General features: G+C 27.6%; 1 protein-coding gene across 5 annotated transcripts; it reads left to right on the forward strand.

The window, feature by feature from the left end:
- The first annotated feature begins 552 nt into the window (after positions 1-552).
- LOC129611542 (3 beta-hydroxysteroid dehydrogenase/Delta 5-->4-isomerase type 2) lies at positions 553-27598 on the forward strand. Of its 5 annotated transcripts, XM_055524736.1 has the most exons (8): positions 773-886; positions 4659-4807; positions 4903-5070; positions 12958-13239; positions 16831-16983; positions 26510-26562; positions 26954-27061; positions 27492-27598. In XM_055524736.1, exons 2-8 carry the CDS (start codon positions 4663-4665, stop codon positions 27534-27536), a joined length of 954 nt encoding a protein of 317 aa, XP_055380711.1. In that variant the 5' UTR covers positions 773-886; positions 4659-4662; the 3' UTR covers positions 27537-27598. The 5 variants fall into 5 exon arrangements, with proteins under 5 accessions (XP_055380708.1, XP_055380711.1, XP_055380707.1 ...); XM_055524733.1 differs by lacking the exons at positions 26510-26562; positions 26954-27061; positions 27492-27598 and adding an exon at positions 17645-18404 and having other exon boundaries at positions 553-796; XM_055524732.1 differs by lacking the exons at positions 26510-26562; positions 26954-27061; positions 27492-27598 and adding an exon at positions 17645-18404.
- Positions 27599-27906: the final 308 nt, after the last annotated feature.

Below are 27906 nucleotides of genomic sequence, written 5' to 3' on the forward strand. Positions count from 1 at the left end.
AATTAACCCTTAATTTCAAGCATTATGTTAAACCTCTTTAAATTTTTTTTTTGTTTTAGTTTGGAAAAAATTGCATGCATTGCTCATCCTAAATGTATGCAATCTTTGAAATATATTCGTATATGAATGAAACTAGTTTCAATAATGTAGTGCAGAAATTGTTTTTAAAGCAGTATTTTCACTTGTTGAAGGGAAAAGTGCTACATTAAAAACCATTTGTTTGACCCGACCTTGTTGATTTTAAATTTTGCTTGGTTCCAAAACAAGTTAAGTAACATAATTACCTGAAACTTGAATTTGTATGGGATATACATATGTAACTACTCGCCATATACATTCATACAAATTTATGCTTGTACTTAAAACACATTTATTCACATTTATAATATACATTTATATATATATACATGCTGGCAAATAAAATTCTTATATATAATTGCAAATATGTATGTGGATAAATGATACGTACAAGAAATTAAAAACAAAATAAAGCAGAGATGCGATGCAACCAAGTATTATTGGTCACGGTGTTATAGGTCAAGGTGAAATATAAAACACACAAATAAAAAAAATTAAAAGAAGTCAAAGAAAAACTTAGAAAGACACAAAACTTAGCTTCGAAATATTCACCAACACATAAGTACTTACATTTATAACATGGAAAAAAGAAGTAAAAAAATTTAGAAAACAATCTTGTTTTTAGCTATAGCTAAAATTTATTTTTCTGTAAAGTTTTTGAATATAAACCAGTCTTTCTACCACATTATTTAGTAGTACACGTTAGACGAATTACTGTGTAAGAAATTCTTAATTTAAATTATATAAAGTAATTTACAAGTTTTCGTTATTAATTAAATTTAAACTATCCGAAAAAAGTGAAACAATAGTATGAAATATTTATTTATTTTTGCAAAGAAAGTCCAATTTTTGCTTGATTTTGTATTTAATTTAAATTAAAAATTTAATTTATTTTCTTTGACAAGTGAAACATGTAAATATGGTGTACATACATACATACATTTATATTAGATTTGCAAATGTCAAAAGAGATAATATGTAGATATGCATGTATATGTTTGTATACAGGATTATATTTTATTTAATATAAATTATATTTTATCTTTAATTTTGAAAAAATTATAATTAAAGAAATTTTAAGGAAATTATAGAGTAGTTGAAAGTACATATTACGTATCTGCATAAGGAGATTTGACATAAATTTTAAATCATGTGTCAAGACCATATCATATTTTTCATATTATGTAATTAAATTAAAATACATGCATATGCATAAAATACAACTCATACGTTGTAATTGCTGAATCTAGCAATTCATTATTACTGCAATTTTGAAGTCAAGGACCATGTTTACATTTATAACATATATATTGTATGCATATGTATGTATATTGTATGCTTCTGCTTATTTATATGTATGTACATATTTAACAAAAATGAATAGTGTTTTAATCTGTTTGAAAGTTTTTGTATAAGAAGTGGTAAAGATATTTTTGTATACGTACCATAAACACAATCATACATGATACATCTATTGTGGTATAGTTATGTTTACGCTACATATGTAACATAACCATATGCAGTGTTCCCATTTGGAAAAAACAAAATGTATCCAATTTCGAGGAAAAAATGTATCCAACCTCATAAAGCAGAATTTTTATACCAAGCCGTCCTACTGTTGGTTTTTTTATTTATAGTAAATTCTTTAAGAAATCACATACAACTTCTATTATATTTTAAATGTGTTAAAAGTTAAGGTCAGAATATGCATATGTTTTGCATATATGTTGTTGAACTATGTGTTAAAGACAATTCACCATTAAAACGGAAAAATTTAAAAAAATATGTACAGCCAATGCATTTTCTATTACAACTAGCTTACTCCAAAATATTTCTGGTACGTTTTTGTCTAAATGTTCTAGATTTGAATACAGGAAGAGGCAGCACTCATTTAATAAAGCAGATTTCTTACTTTCCTTTAGTAAACTCGGAAATCTGCTTAGAAATGCCAGGAAATAACACTTTTGAAAGATAAAGCAATTACGCGTTTTAATATTAGCAGCATTTTAACAGTTTTGTAACATTTATTTAGTGTTTAGAGAATAAATGTATCCATATTTCAGCAAAATTTTGAAATGTAGCCAATTTCAGCATTTTAGCAGATTTGAGTATCTTTGTATCCAAGCTAAATTTAAAGCAAAAAATGTATCCAAATGGATACAATTGTATCCAAGTGGGAACGCTGACCATATGTTTATATTAAATGTATCACGTACCACAATATATTTCGCATGAGACATAGAGAAAAATGTTATATTAGTTAACTATTAGCACTCATCGTAGCACATCAAAAAAAATAGTAACAAAAATTTTCAAGAAATTTTAAGTTTTGTAAAAAAAATTTCAAAAAAATAAGAAAATTCTAACTTTGAAGAACTGTATCTCAAAAACTATCATAGTAGTTTTTAGACCAAAAACAAAGTACAATTAACCGCCTGTAAAACAAGTTGCTAATGATTAATATATGTGGTATGGTCTCGAAGTTATAATCGTTTATTTATATGCAGGAAAAGTTCGATACCTTTTTTTTTATAACAGGCTGCAGTCCGTACGAACTTATGTTAGAAGGGTATACTAAATTTGCCTTAGCGTTACGTTTGTAACGCTGTAATGATCTGAGAAATAGACTCAAGTTTATGTTTTTGATCAGCGTCATATTCTGACCCTGGTCAAAAACATACTTCGTTCTGAGTTCTGAAACTCAGAAACTAATTGAGCTAAATTCACCAGTCAGCTAGTAAAGGCAAGAATCCTGTTTAAATTGGATATGATCGGGTTATTGGTTCGAGTACCTGCTATACAACTTCCAAATTTATTTGGTTATATCTCAGAAACTATAAATCCTATGGTGTTGAAATTTGGCATAAGTAAGTATATTAGTAGGGCCAATGTGTTTGATAACAGTCGTTTGGCTCCTGCTGGTAGCTGCCATACAACTTCAAAAGTTTTTTGGCTATATCTCATAAGCTATAAAAGCTGTGATATTGAAATTTCACGCAAGCGGATATATTAGGAGGGCCAATGTGATTGGTAAAAATTGTTGGAATTTTTAGGCTCTTTGTGGTAGCAGCCATGCAACTTCAATAGTAGTTTGGCCATATCTTAGAAAATATTGAAAACACACTACTGAAATTTTGCATAAATTAATATGTTAATATTACAACTTAAATTCATAGTCTGTCCCATAGTCATCTACGGCATATATAGGATAACAAATTCGTACGGGTATCCTATTTGACACGGTCAAATCTATTTTTTCTCGTTTTCTACTACTCGTAAAATGTATACAAAATTTATTTTGTTTTTAAAAGTGAGTCGATAATTAGAGAAAAATGCAAAAATCCAATCGAAAAAATGAAAAATCTTATTGAAAAAATGAAATATTCATTAAAAAACGGAGAATTCTGATTTGAAAGTGAATAAAGAGTAAGTTAAAAAAGCGAGATAAACGTCTGTTAAGTTATTTTACGATATAGAAACTATCTTTTTATAAGAATCTACTTTTTACTTATGTATACAGGGTACTTCGCATAAGGTGGTAAATAGTTTTAGGGATGATTTTTTGATCAATTTCCAGAAAAAAATTTTATGGGGGAGAGGACGTTTTCGTGCTACAGGTTGTTGAAAAAAAGGTACTAGATTTTTCCTGCTGGATAAATAAATTCCTATAACTTCGGAACCGCGCGACATAGAGTAAAACATATATCTGTTTAGGACCCTTACATATCAGCTGGACGATATTTTGGTCTAATTGAAAAGTTGTCCAACACCTTTTTAGCCAACCTATTTTTTTGCCAAGGCGACTTTGCTTTAGCTTATGGTAGCTGAGCCAGGCTATTATCCTTAAATAGGTTAAATAGAGTAAAACATATATCTGTTTAGGACCCTTAGATATCTTTTGGTCTAATTAAAAAGTTGTCCAACACCTTTTTAGCCAACCTACAGTTTTGCCAAGGCGACTCTGCTTTAGCTTATGGTAGCTGAGCCTGGCTATTATCCTTAAATAGGTTAAGTATATCTTCATTCATTTGTACCTGTCCGCGCAAATCAGACCACGTCAGACACATACCAGTTTTTGATTTGAGAGGTCACAAGTCTCCTTGTATTGCATAATGTGAGATCCAACATCTTACCACTTCATAAAGGTCAGTTAATAAATTATTTTTTAGCTGTATTAATTATCTTCTATAAGAAAATTAGAAAAGTACTCTGGGGCTTAGTGTGTAAAGTATCATATACTAAGTGTAAAGTATTAGCATCACTTCCCGTGATTAGCCTCGTGTTCTTCTGTTTCCAGTACCCAAATAGTTTCTCTACGTCTTCTAGAGGAGCCCTGTTCTCTTCCTCGGGGAAAGACGTTAATGCACAACTAAACTACTGGATTTCCGCGGGTTTCCAAACCTCCATCTTACTGCTATGAAATTCTGAAATTAGAAGAAATTTTAGTATTTTATGAAGCCACATAGCGGTTACCGGATTATCAGTCGCAAAAATTTCACTTACTATTTAAAATTACAATGTTCATTTATTTGTAAATATGTACGTATGTATTATGCGTAAAAAAAAAATTTTAATTGTAGTAAAATGTTAAATAATGAAATTGTATTGGTAACTGGAGGAAGTGGTTGCATTGGTCAACATATAATAAAACTCTTGATAGAAAAAAAAGATGAACTCGGCGTCAAAGAAATTCGTTCTATTGATTTAAAAAAGTACGAGAATCAAATTGGTAAGAAAAAACAACAAAATTAGATATATTATTTATGTATACATGTTAAAATTTTGCAAATATTTTTGGTTACTGCTTTTTTAAAATTAACTTAGGACATGATGAGTTTGCCGAGTTAAAAACTTTTGTTGGAGATGTATGTGATCTTTCTGAATCTGCTGATAAAATCTTTAAAGGAGTTGGAACAGTTTTTCATTGTGCTAACTTAATAAGTTTGCAATATCCACCGAATTTGGATGAGTTGTACCATGTCAACGTAGACGGTGAGTAAAAGAAAATATGTGTGGGAAATAATATTATTATGAGCGATTTCCTGTAAGTTTGTAACTTTTTAGCTTTGCTTCAAATTTAAATAAAGTTAAATAGCTTTCATACATAGTGTACTACTGTTATAAACAACACAATAGAAAATCTGTCAGCTTCAAGAGAAATTTGTAACTTAACGCGTCTACTGTTAAACCTCCAAAGCTATCCTTAGACGCACAAACTCTAATCTAAAACTCCAATAGAGTTTTAACGCCACTATGGTTTATGGATCCACCTGTATTTTATAATATATTTAATACGAAATGAGAATATTTAATATTTATTTCGAAATAAGTGTGAATTTTAATAAATCAAACATGACAGTTTGTAATGATTTCTTGCATTCAATCATTTTTGTACACATATTTTTTATATATGTATGTATGTGAACGCATTTGGAAACTCATAAAAATAACTATGTGCTGGATTACCACTGTTAAGAATCGTTTGCAACCATCCCCGAGGCTTAAATCTTATCAAATCAAGAAAAAAGAAATTAAAGCAATAAATTTTCGGTTTATTAGACTCAATATATGTATTGTTATCAATCTGTTCGTCGATCTGTATATCCGCCTTCAAAAATTAATTAAGTTAAATTTTCCAAAATTTCACAAATAATTTATTGTAGTAAATGCCAACCCTACTCAAATTGAATGTGAACGAGACAGTAGTTCGACTAGCTGTCATAGAACTTCAGAAGTTATTAAGTGAAAACAATTAAATCTACAGCGCTGAAAGTTTGCGTAAATAAATGTGGTGGTAATGAAGCAGCGTAACAATAATACAACTCTTAAAATAATTCATTCGTACGGGGTACTGGAAAGTAAACAGAACCAAATTTACCTTTTCTGGTTTTAAATGAAATCTTTGCTTACAGTGTTCCTGTCTGCAGGGAAAATTGGAAGAAAAATGACAAAACATGGAAGAAAATCAATATGGGGGAAGGGAAACTATGTAACAAAACGAAAAAAAGTAACCAATTTTGGTGTGAAATCACCAAAAATGGGAACACTGACAAGAGTTGTAAAAGTCTATGTCTTGTTTACAAAAATGAAATAATACATTTCGCTATTGATATTATATTTTCTTTCGAAAAATGACTTTTATATGTACATTTTTTATAACACTATATAAATTATTTTATGTTTGTATGTATGATTTTATGTTGTTTAAATACAGGCCTGAACTTTATGGGAGCGTTAGTTCACAGTTGTCGAATTAACACCTGTTCAACACCAGTTTTAGAATAATAGAAGCTGTAGAGGGCTAAAAACTTTTTAACACTATAAATCTCTGCCAAGATCAATTTATTTTTATTTATAGTTAAAAAAGGTTAAAATTCAATCCTTTTTTATTTTTATAAAAAAAGATTATCAATCTTAAACGTTTCTATAGTTTTGTGGTATAGAAACATTATACACAAAAATTTATTTAAAAAAACCTTCCAGGCTTACGATATATGACATAATAAGTTGTATATAAGTTTTTTATATGTACGCTATAAATATACGAGTATTTGATAAATTTTTTTATATTTCGGTCCATATAATTTTTTTGGGGTATGTTTCAATGTACATTTAATTATACGAGTATAAGTAGATATTTTCATACGAGCTATTATAAAGATCCATAAATACATACAAATGTATAATTTTATTATTGTAATATAAGCATATTGTGAATAAATAATTATCATTCTTTCTATAACACATTTCAGATGAATATGAAACATCTTTCTCGTTACGAAAATAAAAAACTGAAACAAGTATCTAATATTAAATTTCTAGTACTCGTATGTTCGTTTTTATTATTGGGGGGCAGCTGAAAATAGCGTTTTTATAGTTTTGTAATAAATAATTATATTCTAATTTCAAACTTAATTAAAATTTAATTAAGTTTGAAATAAGAATATAATTATTATGGAATTATAGAATATAGAATTCTAGAACATAATTATTATGAAATCTAATAAAATTTTTATGGAAATTTATTTCGTCCGGTGCATTCGAGAATATCCTAAAAGGACTTATACTATACATATATGCATTTAAAAGGTGTTCCTGGTATGCATCTACTGTCAAAATCTCATAAGTGCACGATGTCTTCCTCAAAGGTTATGACAGAAAAGGGGCTCACGACATTCTGAAAATTTTTCAAAAATTCCATTCTAGTTTATCGAAGTTTGACTTACCCACACAATAGAATGTTTTTTTTTTCTTCCTTTGTTCACTCCTAGAAAGAGCATAGGGCTAGTGCATGATTTCTCATGCAATAGTTTCATAGCGTCATAGAGTTTTTAACTAGGTAGGTGACTAGCCTGCCATAGTTTTATTTATATAAATTATTTGAGGTTATTAATATTTACTGTTTATTTTTCTTAGTTTTTTTTTTTAATATCGAATATTACGAATATTTGAAAATTACTTGTATAATATTTATTAGTATTGTATATTAAGTTTTATAGTGACCTGACCGGGGTTTGAACCCGAGACCTTTCGGTTAAAGGACCGGTGCTATAACCACTGCACCAATGGTCAGATACACACTAGAATGTACAAATAAAAATTGGCATGGTAATAAGTTAATATACGATATTAATGACCAGGTAATATGTATGTTTTTTTATGCCCTGTATTTTCGTGAATATTCATTCTGCTCAGCGTAAAATTTGTTGTTGACTTAGACATGTCTACAGTTTGTCTGTCTGTTCGTCCGTCCGATAGCACGATAACTCAAACGCATAATGCTATCGACATCAAACTTTCACAAACTGTTTCTTTTCTACCACGGACAGCTGCTACTGTAATTCGACCAATTCAGACAATGGGTTCGGATAGCTGCCATATAACTCAAAAAGGTTATTTTAAACATTTCCAAAACTAATAGAGATATTAATACCAAATTTTAAATATTTGGAAAAATAATAAAGTCAGATTCATGAAACTTGGCATTCGTGTGTCCAATTATACGTCACATATATTACTGGTGGCCTACCATGTAGTGCTACTTTCGCTAAACGATTTTCGCATTTTAAATTTTGACACTATGTAAATCGAATATCGTAAATTTGCGTATGCGAAAGTAGCAAAAGTGGTTCTACAAAATGCTACTTTCGCATACTTTTCATTCACTTGCCATTTTGTTTACGAATCTTATTGTAAAAATCTAAGTTTTTGAAAAAATAAAACTGAACAATGAAAGTGTTATATTTATTTTGCTTTATTAAATTAAAAAAACCTTGCATTTCAAATTTATCGCAATTAACTAAATTTTTGTAATAAATAATTATAATTATAGGTCAAGATAAAATACAAAACCATTCCGGTTTAAGAAAATAGCAAAATAGCACTAATTTTGTGCTAACTTACCAAATTTGTTTCGCTTCCCTTTTCGCGACTTTACTTCTTCCCAGTTTTTATGTGACTAAACTTTTCATCTATAGGCTTACAAACTTCGGTTACAATAAGTAAAATGGTTTGCTGAGCAAGAACAATACTTAAATCTTAACCTGCATAAAAATCTTGCTATCCATATTTGTTTAAAAAATTAACAACAATCGCCTCCTTAATATTATACATACATTTAAATGTGACTTTTTTAAAATAATTATAATGCTTACTTAAAAAAACTGTCAGAAATGTCAAAAACAGAAAATTTTACAAAATGCTGCCAGTTTAAATTTTTTACGATGCGATCTTGTTACATAGTACTAAATCACTTGCGAATCGCAAATTAACTTGAAACCTGAAGTTTTGATGGAATGGATTGGCAGGGTTGGATACCTGCCATAGAACTCCAAAAGCTAATTTTAAATTTTCGAAAAAATCATAAAGTCAGGTTTACGAAATTTGGCAATCATGTACTCAATTATGTGTCACATATATCGCTCAAATTTTTATGAAATGGTTTGACAGTTTTGAGCAATTGCCATATTTCGAAATATTAAAATTCGAAATATTTCAAAAACAAATTTTCCAAATCTGTTAAAGATGCAGGGTATAATTCAGTCGGCTTATAACGACCGAAATGTTTTTACTTGTTCTAATTTGAAGTTAATGACGTAAGTAGTGTAACGATATTTTTAAGTGTTGTTAATAAACAATTTCATGGAGGTATGCCAAGCTACGATGAGCATGTTCGGGCAAAAACAAAAAAAAATTATTTTTGTATGTTGTGTAAAAAATACGACAAAAACTGTAATTTTTTGTTTTAAAAGAGAAACAATAGTAAATAACAAACTTTTGTCCATTCTTGTCATTCATGGTAGTAAATGGATATTAATAAGATTTTTAATAAAGTTAAACATTATTAATAAACGTGAAACATATGAGCAGTCTTTTAAGTTAAAAAAGATGTTTTATTTAAAGTATTTTTATAAAAAATATTTATTTGCACATTATTATTTTATATAATCCAAGGTAAAAATGCATCGTGGTTATTTAATTATCAATGCAGTGAAGGAAATGCAAAATAAGATTCTTGCTTTTTGAAATTAAAAATAAATTGATTCAAAGACTGAAAAAAGTGAACCTCGAAAACTTTTTTACTAAAAATAAAATTTCCATTGCCCAGTTACGTCCGCAAATACGTATTTTAGAACAAATGAAAAAATAAAAAATGAAAATATTAGCTGCGTATAAATTTAAGGCCATTATATTATCCCCTAAAATAATAACCTTTTGTATTCTTGAAGAACCCTTGAAAATCTCTTTTCAAAAGTAAAAGGACTTAAAGAAACAAGTATAAAAGAAAACGAGAAAAAGTAGAGTTGACCGTGTCAACTTTGTCATATCCGTACGAATTTGTTAAACTATGTGCAAATGAATATGCCATAGCTGATTATGGGACAGACTATAACCTTAAGTTACCGTACTATCGTACCATATTAATTTGTACAAAATTTCAATACGTTGATTCCAATATTTGCTAAGATATAGCCAAATTGCTATTGAAGTTCTATGGCAGCTACCACAACGAGTCAAGAAATTTCAATGATTTTTATCGCACATAAGATTTGCACTAATAAAATAAGAGTTGTTTTGACGAAATTTTTATATTATAGTTTCAATAATTTCTGAGATAATGCCAAATAGCTTTTCAAGTTGTATGGTAGCTACCAGAAGGAGCCAAGCAATTTTATCAAACACATTGTCCATATTAACATATTTGTTTTGCGAAATTTCAGTACCATAGTTTTTATAGTTTCTGAGATATAGCCAAAAAACTTTTGAGGTTTTATGGCAGTTACCCGAACCAGTACCTTGATCATATTCAATTTAAATAGGGTTCTCGCATTAAAACCAATTTAATCAAACTTAGCTCGATTAGTTTTTGAGTTATCACTGGGACGGATGGACGGACGGACGAACGGTCAAAGCTCAATCGACCCAAAACACATTCTAGTAGGAATTTTCTCTAATTAGTGCCAAATTTAAATAAAATATTTTAAATACTGTTGGTAATATTAAATAAATGTAAATTTCCCAATATTTTGATGAATCATATTTCTACATATAATACAACTTCAGAAAAATGCTTTTAAAAAAAAATTCAAAACGTGTTGCCTGACACCATTTAGTGGTTACAAACCGCCTAGCTCGAGTTAAGACAAAAATGAGATATGTATACCAGCAATTCTCCGTTTTGCGATTTATACACATCGCCTAACTTGAAATGGTAACTACTTGCACTTGCAGTAATCCCCTAAATCGAGTTAAGGGCAGAGGTCATCTTGTTTATGTTTTTTTACCATCCACTTATTTCGAGATAGATTCTTATTGCAAATAAGAATTAGTGGCAAATTTTTTAAAATGTTTGGATGTTTGTAACCGTGTATGTCGAGTTTATTTATATACTTACTTGAGATTAGCGATTTGTGCAAAATGAGATAAAATTCTATCTCACTTCCGTGAGATAAAATTTCTTCGTTTTTGAAATATTTATAATGCTTTTGTTATACAAAAGGAAGTATTTTTTACAAAGACAGTTTTTTTAATATTTATTTTTTAATACGAGTATAATGTTAATGTTGGGCATTTTGAGTAACATAAAAATTATCCAAAATTTATTCTATGAATAAATGTACGGAAAAAATTTTGGAACTTGCTAGGAGAACTGGAATAATTGTAGCTGACGTTAAAGGTAACGTAATACATTTGAAATTAACATGACGATTTTAGCGTATTTTAAAACGTAGAAATTATTGAAATGGGTCCTACAGGAAATAAACAAATAAGCATCAACAGATCTTGCTATGAAAACCAAGTATATATAGGTTTGAAAATCTCAATTGACTTTGGTTCTGATGACCGTATTGTGATGATTGTGATTTGCAAAGAAAATTTTTGTCAGGATTTGACATAAATGACGGGTTCATTGAAGTGGAAAAAGATGTTGAAAAAAATAAAGAAAGTTCGGATTAAAAGCAAAATAAATTAAAGAAGTATTTAAGAAAAAAGGCATTCAATGATAGGAATTTGGAAAATGAATATATAAATCGACAAGGCAAGCAGGTTTCTCTTTTCGTATAAACTGCAGCTGTAAGATTTCCAATAACATGTAGAAGCAAATTTCCAAGTCCTATTTGATATGAGAACATGTCTCCAAAGAATTTTATGTGCAGCCTCGTTAAAGGATATATCTGAAACAAAAACCACATGCAAGATAAAGCATGTCAGTAATTTCAGAGAAGGTAAATTACACATGCAATACAACGTACAACGAATAAGATAACATGCAAAGTGAATAAGATTGAAATTTGTGAGGTATACCTTAAACAGTGCCTTGATGAAACTGATAATTTCTAAAAAAATTGTTTTAAACCCAAACCTTGCCACCCAAAAGAGAACTTACAGATTTCCAGAATAGAGCTTCGCGTTCAAATAGATTTGACAACTCAGTAATTGAAGCCGTAAAAGAGTAGAAGCTTTCCTGATCACACTATTTAAGAAAAGAGAATATATATAAATATCTTCATGCTTCAACTTTATTTAATGGCACAACTTTATCAGATCAGTTGGCGCAATGAATCTTTTCAATGTAATTTAAATACTATTTAAGAAGAGATCGCACTATTTAAGAAGAGAGAATACATATAAATATCTTCATGCTTCAACTTTATTTAATGGCACAGCTTTATCAGATCAGTTGGCGCAATGAATCTTTTCAATGTAATTTAAATACTATTTGAAACTCTTTCAAATTGAAAGAAGAGGGTGGACAAAGAAAAATCGTTTATGTTAAAACGACTAGTGAGATTTTTAAGTCACTTAAATGTATTACTTACATTCAAATGTGTTACAAATTTTTTACAAATTTTACAAATGCATATAGATTTTATAAAAGTTATAATAAAGTAAGATTGAATTTGTCATAAGAGCATACGTCATAAATCATGAACATTTTTGCTTAGGTTATAGAAAGTTAATAAGAGCTTCCAGAATTTTATAATAATCGGATTAACTCACCCCCATATATTAACTTTGAAAATTATGAGAAAAATTACTTTGAAAATTATGCATAATAAAAACAACTAGTCAAAATTTATCACTAAAATATATGTGTGTATAAACTTCGATTTTTCTATATTAAACGGCAAAAAGTAGAAGTTCTGTAAGTAGACCAGCATAAGAACAGATGGGCACATTTCGCCCAAAATATTTCGCGGATGTGTTGAAAATGAATCTAGTATAAGATATATATATGTATAATCGACAATATATGAACTTTTCAGGGTTTAATAAAATTTTAAGAATTCTTAAATTGTGTATTATTTTGAAATAATTATTCCAATTAGTTTTATATGTTTTGTTTTTTTTAAATTATTAATTCAATTTATTTTTAAGGTACCCAAAAAATAATTGAATTGTGCTTAAAGTTCAATATAAAAAATTTAGTTTATACTTCATGCGGCTCTGTAAATTTTTTACCTTATAAGAATAGTACATTTTCAATTATTATCAATCAAACGGAATCAAAAGCTTTAACTCCAGTCCTTGATAACAGACATAAAGTGTCACCAGTAGAGTTTGACAAAGGATTTTTAATACCTGGATATGCTTCTTCGAAATTAAGAGCCGAAAATATTGTTATTAATTCTTGTGGTGCGAAATTAAGTAATGGCTCAGGTAAGTTTATTTATAAATATTTTATATATTTTATAAATATTTTATATTGCCATTTGAAATTATCAATTGTGTCAAAAAAGATTTTCAGAAAATTTGGTTACTGGTTTACGATAAATTTTATTCAAAAACTGAGAGCTAAATGAAAAAATGACTAGATTAGTATTAGATTAGGTACTAGATTTTTCCTGCGTATATATAAATGAACTATGCGACGTAGAGTAACCATCGAAGGCTGGTTTTCTAGGCGATCGACTCTTCTATCTCGAAAACTATGGCTCAATTTAATTTGAGCCATAGTTTTCGAGATAAAGCTCTTGAAAATTTCATATATTTCATATAAATTCCTTATCACACATACTAAACTAAAATATTATTTAGTGTATGTTATTTCTGTAAGAAACGTATGAAATATGTATTTTTCGCATGTTTTTTAAATTATTTAACATGTTTTACTGGCAAAACTTAGAGAAAAATATTATATGAGCTAACTTTAACCTCTTATTATAAAACACAAATAATAACACAATTTTCGAGAAATTTCGAGTTCTTAAAAATAAAAAAAAAATTAAGAAAAAAAAGCAAACATTTTTAGTTTGACGAGCTCTATCTCAAAAACTTTAAGCCATAGATTTGATTAAGACAGAAAATAAAGAGCAATCAATCACTTGCAAAACAAGCTTCCGATGGTTACTTTACGTCGCATGGTTCCGAAGTTATAAGTATTTATTTATATGTAGGAAAAATTTGGAATCTTTTTTTTCAAAAGGTTGTGGCCCGAAAACGAATATATCTGCGCCCCAAATTCGAAAAAATTAAAAAAAAAAAATGGGCTGACGATTTCTGAAAATCGAAACGAAATGGGCTGATGATGACAAGTCTCAATACTCAATTTTTTTTATGAAATATTACGGATTTTTGGCATCGTTCCTGTTTTTTTCTTTAAATGCCACTGATCGTGTCATATTTCTTTTTATTTTTTTCTTTTTTTTTACGTAAAAAAGAGTTTAATATTTTAAAAAATCTCAGGATCAGTGTTCCCACTCAATAAAAACAAAATGTATCCAATTTCGAGAAAAAAATGTATCCAAAATGTATCCAGCCTCCTAAAGTAGAATTATTATACTAAATCGTATTATTTTATACCAATAAACTCATAAATAATAATATTAATTTGCTTTATTCAACAATGTGAGTTTCGCTATTTATAGTAAATTCTTTTAGAAATCAGACGCAATTTCTATTATATTTTAAAATTTAAGGTCAGAAAATATACATATGTTCTGTAGTTGTTGAACTATGCGGTAAAAACGATTCAGCACGAAAACGGGCAAATTTTATTTAGTCAGCAAATAACATTTTTTGGAAGATAATGCACTTAAAAGTTACAGCAATTTAAAAGTTTTCTAACATTTATTTAGTGTTCGAGAAAGAAATGTATCCATATTTCAACAAAATTTTAAAATGTAGCCAATTTCAACATTTTAGCAGATTTGAGTATCTTTGTATCCAAGCTAAATTTTAAAGCAAAAATGAATCAAAATGGATATAATTGTATCCAAGTGGGAACGCTGCTCAGGATTATACACATTTTTTAAAAAGCTTCCCATTTAAATTCTATTGCATGAAAAAGAAAGAAAGGTAGGAGGAAAAAAAAAATGATAACAAATTTCAAATTCATATTTCAGTATGGTTTCAAATGTTAATGAGGAACGATGTATGATTTTTCATACACATTTTGTATTTCCCAATAAGGTAAGTTGAGTAGTGTTGGTTAACAAAAATGTAAATAAAAGTAATATCGGTTGACACATTTCAACAATTTGAATTATCTCATTTCGGTTATTTATACGTTACTTATAAAATTGTTTCAAATAATTTCAGTTAGTTTTTATGTTATTAAAAATACATATGTATGCACCTACTTCCAATCAATTTATTTTAATAATTATTTTAAAACTATTTTATACATGGTATATTGAATGCTTCGAAAATTTTGTTGTGCTCTTCTTTCATATTTTATTAGCAGGTAAACAAGAGCAATCTATTTATAAAATGGCCCTTTCTGTGTATGAATCTTAATAGTAAACGCAAACGGACAAAAATTTACGGATATCAGTACCTCCTACTTGTCATTTTACAATCGGAGTTTTTGAGTCATTTGCTAAGATACTATTTATTTCAAAAATAAAAAAGACATTCGAATCCGGTCATAAAAATATATTATTGTCTGTTCCAAAACCTTTTAAATATTTTTTTACATAGGTAATATATTAAGTTTTAAAAATTTTTCTCAAATAAAAAGGGAGGTAAAATTTTGAAGTATATATAAAATTTGTATTTGTAAAATAATATTTAATTGTATTTTAGATATTATTTTCTAATTCCCTCTTCAAATTTTTTCTTTACTATGTATTCATATCAATATTTAATAATTATCTTTCATTAACTATATTTTCAACTTGACACCACAGTTACTTCTCATATTTTGAGTTAACTTACCCTATGAGAAAAAAAAGCTGTTCACTTAAAAATAATGAAATCAGCGTTCCCACTTGGATACATTTTTGCTTTAAATTTACATATTAAAATTTTTTTGAACTACGGATACATTTTTTTTCCAAACACTAAATAAATACATATTACAAAACAGTTAAAATGCTGCTAATATTAAATCGCGAAGTTGCTTTATCTTCAATAAATGTTGTTTGCTGGCTTTTCTAAGCAGGTTTCCAAATTTTTTAGAAGAATGTAAAAAAGATACTTTATTAACTGCCTCTTCCTGTATTCAAATCTAGAACATTTATACAAGAACGTACCAGAAATATTTTAGTGTAAGCTAGGTGTAAGCTGTATTTTAGTGTAAGCTATTTTTTAAAATTTGTCCGTTTTCATGGTGAATTGTCTTTACCGCAAAGTTCAACAACTACAGAACATACACATATGCTTTTCTTACCTTAATTTTTACATTTAAAATGTAATAAAAGTTGTATGTGATTTCTTAAAGAATTTACTATAAATAACAAAACTCATATTGTGGAATAAAGCAAATTATTATTAATTATGGGTTAATTTGCACAAAATAAGACGACTTAGTATAATAATGCTATTTTAAAAGGTTGGATACATTTTGGTTACATTTTTTGCTCGAAATTGGATACATTTTGTTTTTACCGAGTGGGAACACTGAATGAAATGCTCTCAGTAACATATAAAACGTTGAAGACGAAGGTTGTGCTTGTTGTTTTTCTGCTGTTTCAAGAATTTTAAAATAATTATGAATGAAAATGTTAATATATTTTCTTAATTTTTCAAATATATTTTCTAAATTTTACCTGGTTTATAATAAGTGTGAATTTATTTTAATATTTCTTCTCAAAAAATAGCCACATCGATTTAAAAAAACCCATATAAAATAAGGTCGTGCTTTTATAGGCATTTTCCTTGAAATGCTTCGCACATCTGTACGGTATTATACCCGGTAAAAATAATAATAATAGTATGCATGAAAATATAAAAATAATAATAGAATAGTATGTTGATATTGGGATTTTTATTGTATGTTATTAAGTATTTGTTACGTTTCCTTTTCAGACACTTTGAAAACTGTTGCAATTAGATCTCCAATTATTTATGGAGAGGGAGATAATCATTTTCTTCCTCCACTGTTCAAATGTCTAGCGAGTTGGAACAATTCTATTCCCCGAATTGGTGGTGCTGGAGGAAAGCATCAGTTAGTATATGCGGGTAAGTATTAGTTTTGTGCCATATGTGGGTATTTTTTCAGTAAGGATTTAAATTAATGTTGTTGTTTTTGTAAGTCATAAATAGAAAATGTGAATGTTTTGTATAAAATAATTTTCCTACTTTATAAGGCTACTTTTTCTTTTATTATTCTAATTCTTCTATCAATGCATAACTATAATCGTCATGCAAATAAAATTTTGGCAATTTTTTCTTAAAGGGTTTCTTTTCTCATTTCTTAGCGGAGTAGCCCGAGTATCTCTTTCATATTAGGAAATGTTACACATATGAGCCATGAATTCACTACCTTTTCGTTTTAAAATCTGTATACAAAAATTGATTTCAGTATATTTGCATATGAAATTCAAACATTCAGTATTTATGTAGAATATCAATTTTGTAATTAAAAGTTCGAGTTCGACTTGAATAAGGTGAAACGGTAACTCGAGGTGCATTTAAGATAGTACCTAATTTTTTGTTATAGTTCTTTAGATATTTTCAAAACAAAATCCTTTTTAGGATTTTTAGGGAATGGAAGTTAAGTTGTGATACGGACTATTCAAACTTTTGGTTTATATAAATAAAATTTTTAATCAAATAAGCCTATACGTATATGTATATTAAAATTCAGGGTTTTGTTATGTGTTTTTGTTCTCTTTTTCAGGCAATGTAGCTTGGGGTCATATTTGCGCTTTTAAAACTTTACGAGATTCACCAAAAAGTATCGCAGGGCTTCCCGTATTTATTACTGATGAAACGCCAATTAATGATTATTCACGATTTGTACAACGTATTGGCAAGGAATCGAATAATAATAAGATGAAATTTACTCATTCTAGATGGTATTTACCACATTTTTTGTTTTATTTTATTGCGTTTTTGTATGAGACCATGGTTAGATTATTGTATCCGGTTTTAAAACTTCAATTGAAATATTCGTGGAGAGCTATTTCATCATTCACATCATCTGTTATTATGTTCAATCGATTAAGAGCTGAAATTCATATTAATTACTATCCTATATACAGCGCAGATGTTGCTATCCATCAATCAGCTAAATGGTATGGCGTCTGGTATGAGCATAATATTAATGTAGGGAGTAAATCAAAGAATAAATAGTAAATATATAACACAAAGGAATTACATGACTAAAGACATTAAAATTATTTAATATTGTTATAATCTTATAGGTTCCTTTTAAGCATAAACCAGTCAAGCATTTGTTTGATCATCTCATAATAAAAAATAAAAAAAGAGAGTTTTTTTGTAAAATAGAATTTGAAAATTAACGGTTATGCAAAAATAAAAGTGAAATATTGTTTTGTTAACACTTTATTAAAATTTTGCCAAACTGCTTTTAAATAAATGTTTATATTTTTGATGTTTATAAATTAATAGGCATTATATTTCAACTATCTACGGAATCGTTTCTTTATCGACTTTTTTTAATTTTAAATTTTTTCAATAATTAATATAAGAGATCTAAGTTTATTAGCTTTTATGTACTTTTTTTGGGGTAAAAAAAATAAAAATAACTTAGAATAATAAAGATTTCATTAATTTTAAATTTTAATCAATACAAATCCAGTAATCCTAACTATAGCTACATACTTTATATATTTTTGCACTTAACGCAGGTTCGTCCTTTGACATCCCTTAAATATTTTATTTCTTATTTGCTTAACAATTTTTTAAATAAATTTTGATTTATTGTAAGAAAGTTTATGGTAGAAAAATATAAGTTATACGAAGGACTGCTGTATAGTATTGTATATGCAAAGTTACATGTCCGAAAAGTTAATCTACTATAGTTTAATATAGTATTCTAAAAAATTACTCGACGACCTCTAGAATACTTATTCTGGAGTGTGTGAAGAACTCAACCCCGCGACCCTTCCAGTATGCCTATTGTGACCGTATGAAGATTTCCTACAAAATTCGGTAAAGTTTGAGGTACTCTATCGTGCGACACATGAAGCTTCGGATTTTTAAAATATTGGCGAAAATATCTTGAGTTTTGTGTGCAGATATTTTAAAAATCAAATAAGTGTTAAAACATGGAAAATGTTGAGAAGGATTTAAAAAAAAAAATTAAAAAAATTTTATATTAAAAATTTATATAATTATGCGTTACAATTGCTTATACACTTTTTTTACACCTATAGACTTTTTTTGAGCGCTCTATAATAAAAAAGTTTTAGAAGTCGATTTTAGTAATCAGCAAATATTTGGAAATCTATTGAAGATAGTAAATATTGTTCTTAGCAGGTAAAAATTACTGCAACCGTGAACAATGGCCGTGACTTTCAAAATGCAATAATAAAAGTTTGACTATAATATAAAATATATAAAAAATAGTACGCCTTTATAGCAAAATACAAAACAGTTAAAAAAAGCATATGTAACCAGTTAAGGTAAATCAACTGGCAACAACAGTTTCTGACTTCTAAAACACAGGGAAAACGTAAAACTTACAATGTGTCGTATTCCACAATGTACATTCAAAGCTCTTGACATTGTACACTATTCTAACACGCATGGAACACACAGTCGAAAAATACGTAAAAGCAGAGTGTCTACGTAAAAAATTGAGACTACTTTTTGTAAACATCTGGATATTTTTGTATTAAATGTTAGAATAATATCTTTATATCTAACAAGTCCCAATGCTCAGAGAGAAACTTGAAAGCACGACCTTATTTTATATGGGTTTTTTTAAATCGAAGTGGCTATTTTTTGAGAAGAAATATTAAAATAAATTCACACTTATTATAAAGCAGGTAAAATTTAGAAAATATATTTGAAAAATCAAAAAAATATATTAATATTTTCATTGATAATTATTTTAAAATTTAAAAAAAAAGCGGAAAAGCAACAAGCACATAAACGTTTTATATGTTACTGAAAGCATTTCATTATTTTTAAGTGAACAGTTTTTTTTCTCATAGGGTAAGTTAACTCAAGATATGGGGAGTAACTGTGGTGTCAAGTTGAAAATATAATTAATGAAAGATAATTCTTAAATATTGATATAAATACATAGTAAAGAAAAAATTTGAAGAGGGAATTAGAAAATAATATCTAAAATCCAATCAAATATTATTTGTCAAATGCAAATTTTATATAAACTTCAAAATTTTATCTCTATTTTTATTTGAAAAAATATTAAAAACTTACTATCATTTATATCAATTACCTAAGAAAAAAAAATATTTAAAATGTTTGGAAAAAACAATCATATATTTTTATGACCGGATTTGAATATTTTTTTATTTTTAAAATAAATGGTATTTTACCAAATGACTCAAAAATTCCAACTGTAAAATAACAGGTATTTTAAAATTTTTGTTCTTTATGTAATATTCTTTCCTTTTAAAATTAAGATAGGTCATACATACACATGCAGGGACATTAAATAGATTGCTCTTGTTTACTTGCTAATAAAATGTGAAAAAAGAGCACAGCAAAATTTTTGAAGCACTCAATATAACATGTTTGAAATAGTTTTAAAATAATTATTTAAAAAAAAATTATTGCAAGTATGTACATACATATTTATTTTTAATAACTTAAAAACTAACTGAAATTATTTGAAACAATTTTATAAGTAACTTATAAATAACCGAAATGAGATAATTCAAATTGTTGAAATGTGCCAACCTATATTAACCTATATATTGTGCCTTTTACTAACATTTTTGTTAGCCGACACTACTTAAGTTACCTTATTGGGAAATACAAAATGTGCATGAAAAATCATAAATCCTTCCTCATTAACATTTGAAACCATACTGAAATATGAATTTCAAATTTTTTATCATTTTTTCTTTCCCCCTGCCTTTCTTTCTTTTTCGTGCAATAGAATTTTAATGGGAAGCTTTTTAAAAAATGTGTATAATATCTTGAGATTTTTTAAAATATTAAACTCTTTTTTACGTAAAAAAAAGAAAAAAATAATAAAAAATATGACACGATCAGTGGCATTTAAAAAAAAAACCAGCAACGAAGCCAAAAATTCGTAATATTTCGTAAAAAAAATTGAGTATTGGGACTTGTTAGATATAAAGATATTAATTGAGTAATATCCGGAAAAACAAGATTTGGTACCATTAGTTTGATGAATATGCAAAAAATAGCAAACTTTTTTCGGTTGCCCATTTTGCTTTTTTCTGCGTAGTAACTACTCAAATTCTGTATTTTTTCTGCAGAATGTGTATTTTTGTATATTTTTTTTTGTATTGCATTCTGGATCAGCAGTACATTGTAGTTATACTTTTATACTCCATTTTAGAAGTCGCGGCAAATCTTCGATACCATCTGTCATTATCTAAATACGCTTCTGTTATTATCTAATCTGTTTATTATTGATAGTGTTGTTATTACCGTGATTTCTGAGCAGTCTACATATAACTTCAGTGTATTTTGGCTTGAATAATATTGATTTGCGACATAATATTTTATATAGGTTCTAAAAAATCTCATAAAGGTGTAAATCTTTTAAAAAAATTTTTAAGAAGAAAACATTACTTTTATGTCGAAAAAACATTATATATTTTGTGCCAAAGGAAACAAAATGTTCCACAATATATTTTTACCGATGGCATTGTGTATACAATAGGTAGGTTATGTGATGGCAACAAATTTTGCATATCGAGTTTTTGGTAGGAACGCACTTCTCCATGGGAGGGAAGTGTAAATAAACAAAATTTAGAGAGATGTCGGTTTGTCGGTCTGTACGTGCACGCGTGTACGTACTGTAAGTACGGCTGAACCCAAATTTTATATTTACCTTTCGGAATTATTATAAAAAAAACAAAATGTTTTTTTTTTCTCTTGTTTCTTTTATTTCATATATATTTTAAATACAAAATATTATGGCAGCAGTTGACACTTTCTTGTTGGAACAAATTTAAATCAAAGGAGTTTTAATTTATTTTAATTATAACATAACTTTATTAAGTATTATGTTAACAGAAATACAATCTTTTATTCTATATTTTATTCTAGTAGAATGACTGTATTCTTTGAGTATCAACTTTCAACCACTCTTTTAAAATACAATCATTTTTAATAAAATCTTTAATCTTACAAAACTATTTTTCTTAATTATCGAACAAAGACATTTTCCTTTGTCTTAATTATTTTCTAATCAATTTCTTAACAACTAATAATCATATTTTTACCGCTATCAAGATTAAAAATGTTTTTACATTTTATTACTTTGTTTATTTACTTTTTTGTTTATGGCTGATACGAGTAGTACTTCAGCATAATGGTTTTTACAACTTGTTGACTCTTGATTTTGTTTATTACAATTATTTTTGGGAGGTATACTTTTACTATTATCTACAATATCCTTATACAAAACTCCCGCGATTTTGATGAAATTTTATATGTAAGTTTATTTCGACTATGGCACGGATTGATCAACTTTTGGGATATATCAGGACTCGGGAAGTAGACTTTTTAGCGGGCCTGTTTTACATTTTTGACCATTATGAAGAAAATATTCAACAGATTTACTTGAAATTTCATATATAAGTTTCATTCGACCGAACGCGAAACCTCCTGGAAGAAATCAGGTGTCAGTAACTGGAGTTTTAATACGGGCCAAATAATAAATTCTTCGTATTAAGACAATGAACATGTGTATGTATAAAATTTTTGAAAAGATCAGATCGGTTATGTTCTGACCACATCAGATTTTTTTATAATTTAGAGCTTTTTAGTTGTTTTGGTGGAGAATCAATTCACGTTTTTTAAAAAGTCAAGTGAACCCAAAAATCTTGCTAATCCCTTTCCTGTGTTGCACCTTAATTGTTATCAATTAATAATTAATTATTTTTAATTATTACAATCTGGTTTTTATAACAAAGTTAATGGTTTTTAGTAGCATTGATATGAAAGCGATCCTATACCATATTTAGACCATGATTCTTGTTTTTCTGGTGTTTATACTTTTCGTGATTCGGTTCTTAAACATATACATATTAATTAATGTTTTTTGAGTCACTGATTCGTGTCCAATTAATTTTTCAGAACTGATTAATTATTTTAAATAATATTCAATCTGTCCCGGTGTTGCATGAGGAAATTTTTTTGAACATTCCACATATGCACCAAATCACGTTTAATAACATTTGGCAAAAATTTAGTCCTGCAATTGTGGAATGACTATCTGAAAATATAACAATAGTTGCAAAAACCCTCCGGCTATTTTCCTTTATGTCAAGATCGAGGGCAAAAATCTGCGAGTGGAAAATTGTCGAAGCAGCAGCCACAATTGGTGAATAGAATTCGGCGTCAGTATTTAGTAATATCACTCGATATCGACATTTTAGCCTTTCCTACTTCCACCATGTTTTGGCAGAAAACATAACGTTAAACGGCTTTTCGCAGGTATCTTAAAATCCCTAAAAAAAGTTTTAAATAAGCGCCCAATCAACGCCAAGATATTTGATAGATCACAGAACTTAAGAAACTTATTGTATTTGGAGAGATTTTAATGTGTTTCAGATTTTTGTTTTTACTCCGTTTCAAAAATAAATTATTAGCCTGTTTGCCAATAGTGTAAGGGTGGAATTAATTGATTCATGAACTAATCAAAATATTTGAGAATTGTGAAGTCAAATATTTAAAGTATTCACTTTTACACTGTCTGACTACCAAATTCAAAATGGTTGTGCAAATTCAAAATTGTTGGTGGTGCATTGGATCTAATTTTCGTAAATTATATTTTCTTTAACTCTATAGTAATCTCATTATGAATCATTAGATTTAAGTGCACCAAAAGCTTTTGATTTACATCTAACGTTAAAAGATATTTAATTTTTTGTTTTTTTTTTTAATTTACAATAAACTGGTTTTTTTTTTAAGTGGTATAAGTCCATTTTTTAAAAAGACTAAGTTAATGGTGATTTTGATGAGCTATAGACCTCTTGTCTCCACAATTACAATCGTAATTTCGATACAGTTCTGCTTAAACATAAAACAAACAAAATATGTTATTATGGCCAATATTTTTTAATTGATTTAAATGCAAAACCTTAAATATCTCAATATATGAAAAAATGGACTTATACTATTTTCAAAAAAACCAGCTCAATTAGTAAAAATAATTTTTCAGTTTGGTTATATAAGTATTTTTTTCTATTAGCTGTTCAATGTTCTTTTGATTTTTCATGCTTAAAAACAGTTTTTCTTCAGTAAGCAAAAAGGCTCGCTTTTTGTTGAAATTGTGTTATTGACGTCATAAATCTTCATGTTGAATAAAAATTTCTACTACGTAGGTATGTACGTTTTTGTAAATTAAATTTTAATACTATGAAAACGTGTACATATATCTTTAGATTTGATTTATTCCGTGGACATTTAAGAAATTTCTTCCTCATACTTTTCTTTCTATTTTTGATATAAATTTGGGTATTAGGTAGTTAAGTTTATTAAAACAGCTTTAAAAAAAATGATTCAGAATGAAAAGAAGAAAGAAATTTGTATGTAAAATTTTAAATTTGGGCTTAAACATTATGAACAGTAAATCTTGTTATAAATAAATTCCAAAATGTGCAAACAAATCTTCTCATATTTATACAATAATACATTTTTCTTCGGTATTGGTTAGTTATTTAATTGTAGTTAAAATAAACTTAGAAGTTATAGTCATTAGCTTTAATAATAAAAGCCTAATATAGTATATAATAACGAACTTTGATTAAAGAATCTTAATTGATTAAAGAATCACCCATAAAAATAGTTGCTCTTACATCGTTGGTATTATGGAAGAGTTACAAAACCGCTTTTTTGTGAATTTTGAGTTATATATATACAGACAAATTTAGAATTTTTTAAACTATCTTTATACAAAACTCACGTAACTCTAACGTTAGTAGTTTCGGAAAAATAATGTTGTAAATTTAAAACATATCTGCAAATTGACATTATTGTGTATATTTTAAAATGCGTTTTTCTCAAAACACAAAAGAAGCAGTTTCGTGACTCTTTAATAATACGACGGTATGGGAATTATTGTAATAAATAATTCTCATATATGTATGGGTAACAGTAAATAAATAATATCATACATACATGTACTAGTCAATGGTAGTCAAAGAAAACTTTTAACTTTGAATAAACTACTTAAATTTAAAATTGGTGTTTGAAGTAATAAATTTTTTAATAATATTTTCTATTCATTGAAACCTAACTAAGCAAGAATTAGTTATTTATAATTAAAAAGAACCTGAATTAAAATTTTAGTGTTTTATTCGTTGATCAATTTCAACAGACTTGAAGTGCGTTATTCGATTTATAGGAAAACAGAAACAAAAATGATTTATGATGTACCGATAACTGATAGTTTAATGGTTTTATAAGCAATGACTACATAAGAATATTTGGCGTACCTACGTAGCCAAATATACAAATTTTTGACTTATTTTTGGAAAAAGGAACAGATGAAACATTTATAGTCACCTTATGGTTTAAAGTTGTCGTAAGAGTTTGGATATTTTATTTTAGAAAGCAAAGCTTTTTGATTTTTTTCAAATAATTGAAGGATATTCTAATGATATTATTTTGTGAGTATTCAAATTGTGTAATTACTGATTTTTTTAATGAATATTTAGTAAAGTTTGTTTAGCGTTCTAGAGACTTTGGAATGATTAAAATTTTGACTAATACTAAAGGGCTTGCAAAGAAATGGAATTATTTTAGTTTGACTTTTGGTATTTTTACATTTGCAAAATTCACCTCAGGACCAGTTTTTTCTGATATTAAGGGTAATTATTGTAATGTTTTGTATACATAAAATACAAGGCAGTTTAAGTTTATAATCTTTGATTGCAAATATTTTTATAAAGTTAGCACAATAAGAAAATTACAGATAATAGTTAGAGATCAATATACTCGTAAAATAAAATATTGACATTTATCTCTTGTCTTATTTTGTTGAAAATGTAGAACACCCCTATGATTTCTATTGTCCCGGTATAAATAAATTGGAGTCTCTTTTTTTTTAAGTTAAATATGCTTTATAAATGGCTACTGCACCAGTTGGTTGTCTTTTATATATATATATACCTTTGTCAAATATATTTGTAATATCTATGATGCTTGGAACTACAATGTTCCGTTTCTTGCAATTTCGACTACAGTTACTTTATCTAAAACACGATTCTGAATTTATCTAAAAGAGGATTCTAGAATTGTTTGGGGCATATCATATTAAATAAAAATTGATAAAGTAAGTAATTCTTTCTTTCGTTGGCTCAATATTTTATATTTAGTTTTATAGGTACATATATCAAGGAATTCAACATTTTAATTTCTATTTTGTTTTTAATCGAATTTGCAATGTATGGAATAATTTTATGCGCTTTACCGTTTTTAATGGCAACTGTATTCCTTTCTTTGGCTCTGATTAACATGTTTGATTTTAGATAATTCATTTTAGATTTAGATGATTCATAAATTTGATTTTAGATAAGCGATTTTGCTAATGTTGTAATCGTTTCTGTTTATATCATTGCAGTGTTATCACAAATTTCAGCATTTGCTTGGTTTGCTAATGAGTTGTATGACGAGGTAAGATTGGACATTTTTAAATATTTTAGCGTCTCATTATTATATTTTTATTTTACTTTGTAATTTTCTTAATGTTTTGCTTTTGTGAGATAAGAGATATCGATTTTTTCCTTAAACTTTTATATCTAACAATAATATCTGCTTTAAAAAAATCTCGTGACTTCAAAATTTCAGCAAAATTATGCGCAACTTAGCTATTGCAACTTTTAAATTAAATTGTGTTTTCATTATTTTGAATTCAGTAATTTACTGAAAAATTGTTTTAATAATTTGAAAGTTAGTTCAGCTTAATTAAATTAATTTTTTGTATAATTAAATTTTAAATTGCTTTAATCTTTCAAAATACCTTTTGTATTACGCATTTAATGTATTTCTATTACTCCGTTTTAAGGATTTTGCAAAGAGTGGCGCAGCATATAATTGTTATTGGTATAATTATTCTTCTAGGGTCAAAATGACATTGCGTATGTTAATCTTGCGATCACAAAGGCCTCTAGCGGTAAGTTGGTTTTTTTTACATATTGATAGAGTGTCACAGTTTCACTTGATGTTTGTGTTTTAAAATTCGCTTGGGTGATACATATGATATGAACTTGCATTCGCTACGATTTCCCTTAAATGTTATGTATACAATATTTACACTGTTAAAGCGCGTATAAAAATATCGTTAGATTTACATTATACTAGGTCTGCTTGGTATAAGAAAGTTTTTGAAAACTTTATTTTTAACTTAATATTTAATATGCAAAGCGTATGGAATAATACTTTTTGAGAAAAAATGAGAAAATTATAAAGTTAGTTTAGTTTTTAAAGTAAAATTTATGTACTGTTTATGTTTGATAAATATTTTGAAATTTGACGTTTATTACATATTTTATAAAGCTTTTAAAAGTTTTCTCAGTTTGGTTTTTTTTCTTTTTTGAAATCAGGTTTTTTTTTCTTTGAGAGAAAAGACGTCACACTGCTCTTTTTAAGTTTTATAACAGATATACCTACCGTCACATTTGTAATTTGCTGACGTTTTGAAATACAAACATACATAGGTATTGTATTATATATTAAAAACACTTCAGCAACAGGTTTACGAAAAACGAATAGACATAAGTAGTAAGTGAGCACTAAAGCTTTGTGTAACCTGACCGTTGGAGTAGTGGTTATGGTACCGGTCCTTTAACCGAAGGGGCTCGGGTGCAAATCCCGGTCAAGTAAATTATATTACCCACATTGACTATAAAAATTATATTCAACATTATAGCTTAATATACATAGTTATTAAATATAGCAACTTAGTATACAAGTAATTTTCATATATGTATCATATGTAATAATCGAAACTAAGAAAAA

This window comes from Condylostylus longicornis, unplaced genomic scaffold, assembly GCF_029603195.1.
Source record: "Condylostylus longicornis isolate FDR11 unplaced genomic scaffold, ASM2960319v2 ptg000051l, whole genome shotgun sequence".
Taxonomy (NCBI): Eukaryota; Metazoa; Arthropoda; class Insecta; order Diptera; family Dolichopodidae; genus Condylostylus; species Condylostylus longicornis.